Here is a 12406-nt window from a genome sequence, read left to right as displayed (position 1 = left end):
GTGTGGCCAGCTCAGCCCACCAGGGGGCGGGGCTGGCTGGCATGTGGTGCTGGGGATCGAACCGTGGTCCCTGTGCTGTGGTCCCTGTGCTTTGCCAAGCTTGTTTCAAGTAGGTGCTTTAGACCACTGAGCCATCTCTCCAGCCCCAGTAATATTGTAGAGAAAAAAAAACATAATCACAAATTTTTTGGTATCAGGCAGGAGGATTCCCAAGTTTGAACTCAGTGTGCACAATTTACTGTCTTAGCAAGACTCTACTTCAAAACACAAAATAAAATAAGAGCTGGGGATATAGCTCAGTACCAAGGACACAGATTCAAATCCAAGTACTATAAAGAACAAAGTGTAGGGGCCAAGGAGATGGCTCAGTAGAATAAGCGCTTCCCTGGCAAGCGCAAGGGCCTGAGTTCAATCCCTGGTTCCACCAAAAAAAAAAGAACAAAGTGTATCATTGATAGCTGTATAAAGTCTGTCTGCCTTCATTTTCTGACAATATGTATTCTGTCAATGAGCTAAATGTAGTTATCTCCTAAAATGTCCTGTGATTCCTGCCTTGAGCAGCCTTACAAGCCAAAGTCTTTGATGTTCTGCAAGGGCCACTTTCTGTGTTAAGTTATACATTTATTTTTCAGACTTACAACAATCTGCTTATATGCTTATCCTACTCTGGCTTCATTATGAGTTCCTTGAATCTTTCCATTATCAATAACTACCCCTAACATTGGTACACAGTAGGCTTTAAGAGTGATTCTGAACTGGGAGCACTTCTGCTTCCTAGGGAATGTGTGGCAATGTCTGGAGACTGTGATCACAACAGGGAAGCAGTTACTGGCATCAGTGTGGTGAGCGCAGGGAGCTGTCCAGCATTCTACAATGCACAGGACTACCCCCCACAATAAAGAATTATCCAAAGACTCAACAGTGCTGAATTACTGAAACAAACAGGAACTCATTACAAAAACATTACCACTTCAAAAGACACACATAAGTAAACAAACAAAAACTATAGGAGCCTAAACTGCATAGAGAAATCCTGTCTCAAAAAACAAGCAACAAAACAGGAAAAAAAGGGCCGGGGAGATGGCTCAGTGGAATAAGTGCTTCCCTGGCAACACAAGGGCCTGAGTTCAATCCCTGGCTCCGCAAAAAAAAAAAAAAAACTACTACAGGATTTTAGTTTTTTGTGCATTCATTGATCATGTAGATTAAACCCTGATTTTTTTTTTTTTTTTTTTTTTTTGGGTTTTTTTTTTTTTGGTGTTTTTTTTTTTTTTTTTTTTTTTTTTTTTTGAGACAGGGTCTTGCTACATAGTTTTCTTACGATAAAGCCAAAATAAAAAGAGGGAGATCTTCTTCAAATGGAAAGGGGAACAAAAGATTGAGGGAAGAAACAGGATTTTTAAAAAATGAAATATGGAAATAGAGCTTGTGCAAACGGGGAGCAGACATGCAACACAAGGAGCAGGGAACAAAAAAATGTGCTGTGTATGTATACCAATTCCCCATAATAAAAGTAGCCGCTGTGTGCTACTACAAAAAATAAAATGTCTACATTAAAAAATGGCTTGCCCGGCAAGGCGAGAGGCCCAGGTTCAATCCCCGGTTCCACAAAAAAAAAAAAAAAAAAAAAAAAAAAAATAACTTTTGAAGGCACATACATATACACATAAACATTTTTGTCCCAGTACTGCAGAAAAATCCCAAGGCCTTCCAAAGGAGTCTCATCCCCAGCATCCTCAGTCCTTTTAATTTTTTTGGTGCTAGGGACTGAGCCCAGGACCTTTCTCTATTTTTTGAAGCACGGTCGAAATCTCTAAATTGCCCAAATTGGGCAGAATTTGTGATCCTCCTTCCTTGACCTCCCAGAGGGCTGGGATTATAAGCATGTATTACCATACCTGATCAAAGGAGATTTTCTTGTTGTCTCTTTTTTTTCTGCGGAACCAGGGATTGAACTCAGGCCCTTGCACTTGCCAGGGAAGCGCGTATCCTCTGAGCCATCTCTTTAGCCCCTTCTTGTTTTCTTTTTTAAGTCAGGATTTCACTATGAAGCCTGAGCTGGGACTTGAACTCACAGCAATCCTCTTGCCTTAGGCCTCAGTCACCTGGGATTACAGGCATGTATCACCAAGCCCAGCACAAACACATACATTTGTATTTTATTTTTATGTATTTAGTACAGAGTCTCACACAGCAGCTCAGACTCTTAGTGATCCTCCTGTTTTCAGCCTCCCCAGCACTGGGACTACAGGGGTGCACCACCAGGCCCAGGTCTAACACATGCATTTTTAAAGGACTTCTTTTGGGTAGCAAAGTACCTTGCTTATGCTAGTAGGCAAGCACCCTGCTACTGAGCTATAGCCCCAACCCTACTGATGACATATAAAGTAAACTTAAAAGCAGGCACAGTAGTACATGTGTTTAATCCCAGAACTCTGGGAGACTGAGGTAGGTTTACAAATTGAAGCCCAGTGTAGGCAGCTTGTGACTTAGTAAGACTCTGCCTCAAGAAAAAAAAAAAAAAAATTAAGAAGGGACGAGGAGGGGCTGGTGAGATGGCTCAGTGGTCTAAAGCACCTACTTAGAACAAGCTTAGCAAGGCACAGGGACCATGGTTCAATCCCCCAGCACCACATGCCAGCCAGCCGCGCCCCCTGGTGGGCTGAGCTGCCCCCACACACACATAAATAAATAAGTAAATTAAAAATAAATAAATAAATAAATAAGGGATGAGGATAGGAATGGTGGTGCAAGCCTGTAGTCCTAGCACTTGGGAGGCTAAGGAAAGAGGATCACCATGTGTTCAAGGCCAGCCTGGGCTACATAGCAGGATCACCCCCCTAAAAAAAGAACAGCCCCCAAAACCCAATAAGGATGGGAATGAGATGTAGATCAGAAGCGAAGGCCTGGGTACAATTCTCAGTACTGCCTGCACACACACACACACACACGCTGACACACAGTAAACCAGATTTTGGTGAATCAGAGAATTAAACACTCAAAAAACAATCTGAGAACATAGCTCAATAGGAGAGTGCTTGCTCAGCATTGGCAGAAGGCACTGGGCTTGATCCCTAGCACTAGAAAAAAAAAAAAAAAATCAATAATCACTACATATTTCACGCTTTTTTTGCGGTACCGGGGATTGAACTCAGGACCCTGCACTTGCCAGGCAAGCGCTTATTTTACTGAGCTATCTCCCCAGGCCCAGCTATCTCCCTGGGCCCTAGAAACTTTAATATTATTATTTGTAATACAAAAGTAGTGCTTTTTTTTTTTTTTTTTTATCTGTTTCAGAAGAGATTTGGGGGTTTTTTTTTTGGAGACAGGTTCTCCCTATGTAGTACAGCTAGTCATGAACTCACTGTATAGCCCAGGCTGGTCTCAAATTCCTGGGAATCCTCCTGCCTCAGCCTCCTAAGTGCTGAGACTACAGGCATGTGCCATGGGACTTTGTCTTTTTGAGGCAGGGTTTCACTGTGCAGTCAGACTGTCCTCAAACTCACTCTGTAGGTCAAGCTGACCTCAAACTCTCGGCAATCTTTCTGCCTCAGCTTCCTGAATGCTGGGGTTATAGGTGCGTGGCACCACATCAGACACTGGAAAGGAAGTGAAACAGAACTAGGCTACTTCTTGGACATCCAGTATCAAATAGAATACTGCACAGCTCCAACATAAGAAACACAGATTTGCAACACTTTTTTGTGTCTTATACAGCTATACCAAGTGGAAATGGAAATAGTCATCTCATCAGAGGCTGCACAAGATAAACATGATGAACTAAAGAGTGTGTGTGAACATGAAAGTGAGCAAGAGGAGCAATGCTCAAGTCAGTGCTGGAGAGGGGTAAGGACCTGTAAAACCAACACGGCAGGGTATGCCTACATATCCTTCATTCTTAGGTATTCAGTTCAGTGTTCTGCTTTTTGGAACTTTTCCTGATCCACATATGACTGAATTTGCAGATATGGAGGAAAGATGCACCTCTATTAGGTAGGAAAATGTTAATGACCAATTAATTTTAAAGCTAGACTGGACATTTTCCAATATAGGAACTACAGCAGTCTGTGTATTTTTTTTTTTTTTCAACCACATATTCACTTCTCTATCTTCGAAGTATTAACCTGGTCTAAGTCAGGATCATCCTTTGCCTAGACTATTCCAGCAGCCTGGGGGGCTGCCCATTAGCTCAGTTGTTTAAGTGCCTGCTTAAGCAAAGCAGTCAGGCTCAGAATTCTGAGGTTCGATCCCCAGATTCTCAAACCTTACCAGATCTGTCTTAAGGCATCCTGAGTGGGGCAAAAAAAAAAAAAAAAAAATCATTCCAGCAGCCAGGCTTCCACTTTCCACCATATCCTTCTCTCCACACCTTCCCCATTCTTTCCAATCTTGGCTTACAATCCTTTTCTCAGGCTTTGCTTACCAACTTATCTCAATATTTCTTAATTATTCCCCAATCATATGGATATAGGAAAAAAAAATATGTAACTCCCAACCTGCTAGATGTCAGACATGCCAAGTTTGTGTTTTCCAAAGTCGACTTCATGCAACAAAAACAATGCACACTAGTTTCCATACTCTCAATAAGTGAGTAGATGAACAAGACCTGTGTCTGATTCAAATCTTAAAATACATACATCTGATACTAACAACTAGTAAACCAAGTAGGTGTGTTATTCATAGTACAACCTTGGGCTAACTTACTTTCTTACCTTTTTTTTTTTTTTTTTTGGCGGTACCAGGGATTGAACTCAGGACCTTGCGCTTGCCAGGCTTGGGCTAACTTTCATAAAGTCCTTTTTGTCATTTTCCTGGTTAGTGAGAAGAATAAAAAGTACTACCCAACGTGGCCACTGGACAAAACAAAACAGGCGTGGCTGGTCACAAAGCCAAGAGTAACTAAGTAGTGACATATTGCTCCAGTGTAGTGTATTATATTTGGCTGGGCACGGTCGCGCATGCCTATAACCCACTTAAGAGGCAGAGGCAGAAGGATCACCATGAGTTCGAGGCCAGCCTGGGCTACATTGTGAGTTTAACGCCTGCCTTAACTCCATAGTGAGACCTTGCCTAAAAATAAATACGTAAATAAATAAACAAAGAGATAGATAGGTAGAAAGACAGATATAAAGGTGGGGCACAAGCTCAGTCCAAGCCTACTCTAGGACACGGGTCTTCTCCCGTGGACAAAACGGTGTCCTGACGGGGCACTGCCCTGCTTTTCCCTGCAGAAGGTCGCTCTTAAGCTTGCGTTGGGACAGGCACTCCCGAGGGAGGTCCTCCTCGTTCTTTCTGCTCCATCGGACGAGACCAAAACTAACAGCCTTCACTTATCCGTTCCCAGAAGTTCCCAAGGCAGCTGGGCGGGAGGTAGTGACCAGTCAAGGACAAGAGGAGAATGAGTTGCCTCAGCCCAAGGGCACATTCAGGTCAGAAAATAAACCCCGGATTAAGGCACTATAGCCTTCCCACCTAAACGCAACCTCACCTTCTCCCCGGAGCAGCCGAGGGTGCTCTGTTGGCGTATTCAGACCCCACCGACCCTTCAGCGACCCGGTAGCCTACTCAATATGGCGGCCCCGGGTAATTCCGTCAGCCGGGCATGCAGAACGGAAAGCCAGGAGGGACCAGAATCTACAGATTTGACAATTTCCGGATTAGACTGATACCGGCAACTTCCGTCTGTCTGACTGGTGGTGGGGAGGAGGAGGAGGAGGAGAGAGGACGATTTGGATCTGCAGTTCCGCCGGAATTCGCCGGAGCCTCCACACCGGCCACCTTCGGTCATCTCTGGCATTTGAAAGGGCGGTTCTGAGTTCTCGTGAGCCGTAGAGATATGATTTTGAGAAATGCCCGTTTTATTAATTTGTTTCCCAAAACACCGAAAGGTCCGCGGACAATGGGTGGGCCATTTAATGCGGGCCTCGCAGTGTTTACCGGGGGAATGAGAATAGAGGCGTACTGTGACCTTTAACCTCCCGCCGGGTGCCGCGGAGGGAAACGCCTCCCTCGCTATATAAGGCGTTTTCCGGCCTGCTGCGGCCCTTTTTTTCTCTCAGCTCTGGGCGCCGGCGTTCTGCGCTGTTCACTCCACCACTGCCCAGCTCCCGCGGACAGCTGAGGCCATGGGTTTCGGAGACCTGAGGAGCCCCGCCGGCCTGCAGGTGCTCAACGATTACCTGGCCGACAAGAGCTACATCGAGGGGTGAGCGGAGGGGCGGCGGCCGCGTCCGGGTTGGGCCACGTGGCGGGCGAGGGAGGCCGGGCTTGGAGGAACTGTTCGCGGAGAAGTTAGAAGGTGCTTTCTTCTTCTTCGGCTCTTCCCAGTAAGTTCCCAGCATCCTGGCCCCCTGTTGAGCCGCGGGTGTCGCTGCCCCGTAGGTCTCCGTCTCGGGATCTCCGGAGTGGCAGGCGTTTTTAGGGTAGTGGAGTGACCCTAAGGGATGGCCTCGACCCTAAGCAGCTCACTGCTTTTGGGAGAAGTTTATAAAGGTGTATGGTAGAGCGGCAGTACATGCATGGGTTTGGTTTCTGCGAATTACTTTGCAGATAGTGTTAGCCACTTAGCTATATCATAAGGCGAACTTCTTTTATCTTTGGCAGGTTTGTGCCTTCACAGGCAGATGTGGCCGTGTTTGAAGCAGTTTCCTGCCCCCCGCCTGCCGACTTGTGCCATGTGCTACGTTGGTACAATCACATCAAGTCTTACGAAAAGGAAAAGGCCAGGTAAAGGGATCTTGTATGAGCTTGAAGAATAAAACTTTTCTGAATTTCAAACTTTTCACCTGACGAAATTAGACCCCAGGCTACTCTAGCTTTGTTGGTGTGTCTTGTAAGCTGATTTCTTTCTGACCTTAAAAGGCCAAGGGTCTGAAGTCCTTCTTTTTTTCACAGAGCAGGTAGAACATGGACAACAGCAGTTGAGCTTTTCCCCAAAGTGCCCTGCTTGGACAGTGATGGGGGATGGGGGGGCAGCACTGGGATGGAATTTGGGGGCCGTGGACTCCTACACTTTATGGGTGGAATTGAACATATTTACTGGGAGCATGTTGAACCATAAATTACTACAAAGGGATGTAATTATTAAAGGAATAAAAGCATGTTCTTATGAATACTCTTCTAGAAAAAGACACTATATCGAATTAAGAGTAATTAAATGTAAATTTTCTTTCAAGCCTGCCAGGAGTGAAGAAAGCTTTAGGCAAGTACGGCCCTGCCAATGTGGAAGACAGCACCGGAGGTGGAGCTGCGGACAGTAAAGACGATGATGATATTGATCTCTTCGGTTCTGACGATGAAGAGGTATGCCATCTTTTTAGTAGATTGGTGGGCAGTGTCTGCATAAGCGCTGACAGCAGAGCCAGTTTTCCTCGGTTTGAATCTTGGCTTCACTTTATTACCTGCCTTTACAGAATTCTCACTGGTTACATGATGAATAAAATCAAATCACCATCTTTCGGCTGAGCTCCTGATGGATTTGTTTTTTTCTGACGAAGCTAGTGTTTGTGATAATTTCACCACCAGCTTCAACCTGAGGAACAGCTTCATGGAATACTACAATTTTTCTTTACAGGAAAGTGAAGAAGCAAAGAGGCTAAGGGAAGAACGGCTTGCACAGTATGAATCCAAGAAAGCCAAAAGTAGGTCATTTATAGATGGTGTTTATCTTCATTCCATGATAACATGAGGAGCCTTTCATGAAGCTTGACCGCAAAGCAATTTCTTCCCTCTGTTCAATGGGTTAGTGTTTGGAGACTTTGCCTAGCAGTTCTTAAAACTTCCACAGCTACTGGTCTGCAGCTGTTGTTAATTGTAGCAGCTGTGGCATTCCACTGTGGGAAAGAAAGTGTTACACAATTAAATACCTCTTTCTTAGTCAAAAAGAAAGTAGGCATGTGTGTGACAGACACAAAATGTATTCTGTGCATTTATTTAAGTGAGGAAATGGTGCATTTCGTGTAACTCATATTTGTCTGTGGTACTGGGAATTGGATCCAAGGCCTTTGCACTTCACTCCACCACCCTCAGCCGATTTTCACTTTTTATTTTCAGACCACTTTGGAATCCTCCTGCCTTAGTCTACCAGAGTGCTAGGATTTACGCACATAAGCCATCCCAACCTGCTGAGATTTGGACTTGGGAGGAAAATACATAACTGAACTTAAATAGTGCTGTTTCTTATTTTCTAGAACCTGCACTTGTTGCCAAGTCTTCCATCTTGTTAGATGTGAAACCTTGGGATGACGAAACAGATATGGTGAAATTAGAGGAGTGCGTCCGAAGCATTCAAGCAGATGGCTTGGTCTGGGGCTCCTGTGAGTTTTTGCATTTTCAAATTGGCACCTGAAATTTAAATACATGTAAATTTTTTCCCATCTAACAGTTTTGTTTTTTTTTTAAAGCTAAACTAGTTCCAGTGGGATATGGAATTAAAAAGCTGCAAATACAGTGTGTGGTTGAAGATGATAAAGTTGGAACAGATATGCTGGAAGAGCAGATCACTGCTTTTGAGGACTATGTGCAGTCCATGGATGTGGCCGCTTTTAACAAGATCTAAAATTCATCCCGGATCATTGCACTTCAATAAAAACTTGAAGGACAGTCTTTGGCTCTTGAATCTGTTAAATAAGGGGTGAATTGTGATGCAGCCCATACTCATTAATTAGGTCCTCAGCAATTATGATGCTGGTGATAGATTTGTTGTGACCCAGTGTCTTTGGATTGGAATTTGTTGATAAGAAAAATTAACAGATCTCACTTGATAATTGATAATAAGTATGAGAAGATACAGGGTATGCAACAGTGCCAGAGCACATCCAGCCCAGGAGGAAAGAGCCAAAATTTGTCATAGGTTATAATCACTTGTATATACATTACAAATCTGTGATGGCATAATGCTGCAAAGTTGGGAAAAAAAAGTTGGGATCTGAATCACTGGGAATATTGTGACGTTAGCATGTCATGTCCCAAGATGAACACTGCTGATTTCCAGGTGGCTTTGCTTTTGTAAAGGTTCATGAGGTACATGGTGGGCTGTTGGATTTGGGCATTAATTCAACCAGTAATCCAGATAGACAACAGTTAAAACGGTAAACTGAGTCCAGTTTACTGGTACCTGCCTTACCCTCTTCCCTGGAAATGGGACCCAGCACCTTGGCACTAACCATGTGTTTGAGGTACTGATGGGCAGGCTCACCTTACGTTCCCCAGGATGCTGGAATTTGCAGTCCTGCTTCAGCCTCCCAGAGTGTTAGGGTTATATGTGTTTGCTACTATGCCAGCTTGTTTCCCAGGACTGGGATTGACCTGGGATGTTACAAGGTCTACACCCTTCATTTTTTTTTTTTTTTTTGTTAATTTTTTTAGGGAAGGGTCTACAGAGTGTTGAGGGTCTCAGTACTAGATCAGACGCCTAGTGATCTGCCTGTTTACAACCTCCCCCACGAGCTGGAATTACAGGTGTGCCCAGTGTCAATTGCCATCTCAGCACACCCTGGGAGGCAGATAGGCCAGGGGATTGAACCCCCAGCCACTGCGCCTGCTTTCCTGCTTGCAGGTCCTCTAATCTTCTGAGGTATTTGGCCCTCTTTTTTTTTTTTTTTTTTTTCTTCTGTGAAACCGTGGATTGAACTCCAGCCCTTGCACTTGACAGGGAAGCTTTATTTGTGTAGGTGAGAGCCAAAGAAATCAGACGATTTGTTTTCGATCTTTATTTTGTTACACTGGGAATTGAACCTAGATAGCACAGACCATCCCCAAAGCCTGTTTTTGGTGTTTTGAGACTAGGTCTCACTATGTAGTCCAGGCTAACCTTGGAGTCATGGCTATCATCTTGCCCCAGCCTCCTCAGTGCTGGGATCACCTTACCCAGCCTCTCATTCTTTTTCAAATTTTGAGGTAAGTTTTCCAAAACTGGTCAGGATGACCTTGTACTGCTGATTCTGCCCATCTCGACCAGATTCTAAATTAAATTCTGGGATTATACACATGCCATCAAACCCAATTTAGGTCAGTTTTTCATACCAGGTAGTGCTCTTCACTATCAGTCTGATTTTATGTTGTACTACCTGGAACTTGGGGGGCTAATGAAGAGAAGCGGGTGGAGATAAGTATTACACTTATTAAGCAGCATGCAGCCCAGCAGATGCAGCCTAAAATGGAGAAATCTTCAGGTTGTTAAGCATCATTGGTGCCAGCAGAGGGCAGCACTTCATTTCCTCAAAGACATGGGGACCCTGCAAAGATGAAGCACCATTTGGTAAAAAAAAAAATTCTTAATCTAAGCGTACACATTGATTTCATACTGGTGTCCTTACAAATATAAGAGCAAAAACCTGTTATCTGTGTTCTTTGGAATAATTATGGAGATTGGGGTAGCACTTCCACCATCCATATGACAGTGTTAGGTGTGTGTGTTTGCATGCACGCTTGCATGTATGTGTATCAGTCTCACTGTGTAGTCTGTGCCAGCCTTGAACTCACCATGTAGCCCATGCTGGCCTCCAACTTGCAATCCTGCTTCAGCCTCCAGAGTGCTGGAATTACAGGTGTGTGCCAGCATGCTCAGAAAGAACAGGGAAATTTTTTTCTTCATTTTATTGGTACATTTTACATATACATAATGATCACATTCATCATAGAGAATTTGTGGCTGTACACGACTTGACTCCCTTTTTCTCCTCATTCTCCTACCCTCCCTTCAAGCCCTCCTCCCCTCCCCATTTACAAAAGCTTTGTTTCTGTTTTTCATTTCTTTTTATTTTCTCTGTCCTTTCCCCTCCCTTGTTCCCTTCCCGATATGAACGTTTTCTTCCTATGTCACAGTACCTATTTTGGTCCTTATTTACACTTTTGGTTTCTCACAGTAGAGAAGCAGTTTGGTAAGAACTGGGAATTTCTGTATGGGAGCTCTGAGCAATGCAGTTGCCGTGAACTCTGAGAAGTCACCAAGGCGGTGTGGGCAGGAAGGGAGATGGCATCTCTCAGCCAGCCAAACCTATTTCCTCACCGCAGTCCATGGTAGCAAAGTAGACCACAGACTCCCTTCTGTGCCTTGTTGGAGCTGCCCTTTTTTTGGTCTTTTTGAGACAGGGTCTGGCCTTGAGCTCACTATGTATTTTTTTTTATGTTTTTGTTTTATTTTCTTTTTGGTGGAACCAGGGATTGAACTCAGGCCCATTGTGCTTGCCAGGCAAGTGCTAATTCTACTGAGCCATCTCCCTGGCCCCCACTATGTGTTTTAGACTGGCCTCACAACCAAGGTGATCTTTCTGCCTCAGCCTTCTAGGTGCTGGAAGTTCAGGTGTGCACCACAACACCTTTGTTTAAATTTCTGAATTGTGAGATAGGAAACAGTATATTATTATTTTAAATAACTTTAAATTTTAGGGCAGTTTATTAAGCATCAATAGTTAATAAACAGTTATGGAGGTTTTTTTTTTTCTTTCTTTCTTTCTTCTTACCTTTTTTTGATAGTGGGAATTGAACTCAGGACCTCATGCTTGCCAGGCCGGTGCTGTGCCAGTGAGCTACATCCCCAGCCATAACAGTTTTTAGACTAACCAACTAATTCATAAATGTATATATACTGACTACATAAAGAAATTAAGTATACCATTTTTTTTTTTGAGACAGGGTCTTATTATATAGTTCAGCCTGGCCTTGAACTCAGCAATCCTCCTACTTCAGACATGTATTTTAACAGGATGAGTATGGCGCGGTGGCACATGCCTGTGGTTCCACTACTCAGGAGGCTGTGGCAGAAGGATTGCCCAAGAGTTCAAGGCCAACCTGGGCTAGAGTGAGCTCCAGGTCAGCTTGAATTACATAGTGAGACCCTCTCTCAAAAAGAAACAAAACAGTATATCTAATGGTTTGTATGTCCAAAGTTACCATGAGCTTAACAACTTTTTTTTTCCTTTGGTGCTAGGGATTCAAACCACAGGGTCTCACACATTAGACAAGTACTTAACCCCTGAGCTACATCCCCAGCCCCTATTAATTTTGAGATAGGTTCTCCCTAAGCTGTTCAGACTGGCCTAGAATTTCTGTTCTTCCTTAAGCCTCCCAGATATCCAGGATTAAAAAACTGCATCTCCACATTTGGCACATGAGTCACATATTTAAGATTGAGGGCTTAATGGACCATGGAGATGGATGGCTCAGTGGAATAAGCGCTTCCCTGGCAAGCGCAAGAGCCTGAGTTCAATCCCTGGTTCTGAAAAAAAAATTACTCTTTTTAAAACACAGACTATTTCAACAGAGGTGCTAATCCACTGTGGAACAATTAGCAAGAATGACAGATTATTTATGTTAAAGGAGAAAAAATGTGCATATCCTGCCAAAGTTTTATATTTACACAAAATATGAGGCCAATAAACTAATCAAAAATTAACAAACAAAGTCA

General features: G+C 43.8%; 1 protein-coding gene and 2 non-coding genes across 3 annotated transcripts; all 3 read left to right on the top strand.

Moving 5' to 3' along the window:
* Positions 1 to 6019: 6019 nt before the first annotated feature.
* Eef1b2 (eukaryotic translation elongation factor 1 beta 2) lies at positions 6020 to 8604 on the top strand. Its single transcript, XM_004626639.2, has 6 exons — positions 6020 to 6205; positions 6604 to 6726; positions 7176 to 7302; positions 7574 to 7640; positions 8190 to 8315; positions 8403 to 8604. Exons 1-6 carry the CDS (start codon positions 6126 to 6128, stop codon positions 8555 to 8557), a joined length of 678 nt encoding a protein of 225 aa, XP_004626696.1. The 5' UTR covers positions 6020 to 6125; the 3' UTR covers positions 8558 to 8604.
* On the top strand, positions 7421 to 7499 carry LOC111815472. The gene has a single exon (XR_002820156.1). It is a non-coding gene; the product is annotated as a small nucleolar RNA SNORD51 (small nucleolar RNA).
* Positions 7779 to 7912, top strand: LOC111815474. Its single transcript, XR_002820157.1, has one exon. It is a non-coding gene; the product is annotated as a small nucleolar RNA SNORA41 (small nucleolar RNA).
* Positions 8605 to 12406: the final 3802 nt, after the last annotated feature.

The sequence above is a fragment of the Octodon degus genome, unplaced genomic scaffold (assembly GCF_000260255.1).
Source record: "Octodon degus isolate 3935 unplaced genomic scaffold, OctDeg1.0 scaffold00016, whole genome shotgun sequence".
Lineage (NCBI taxonomy): Eukaryota > Metazoa > Chordata > Mammalia > Rodentia > Octodontidae > Octodon > Octodon degus.
Note: the sequence above shows the minus strand (reverse complement) of the source record. Positions and strands in the feature narration are given on the sequence as shown.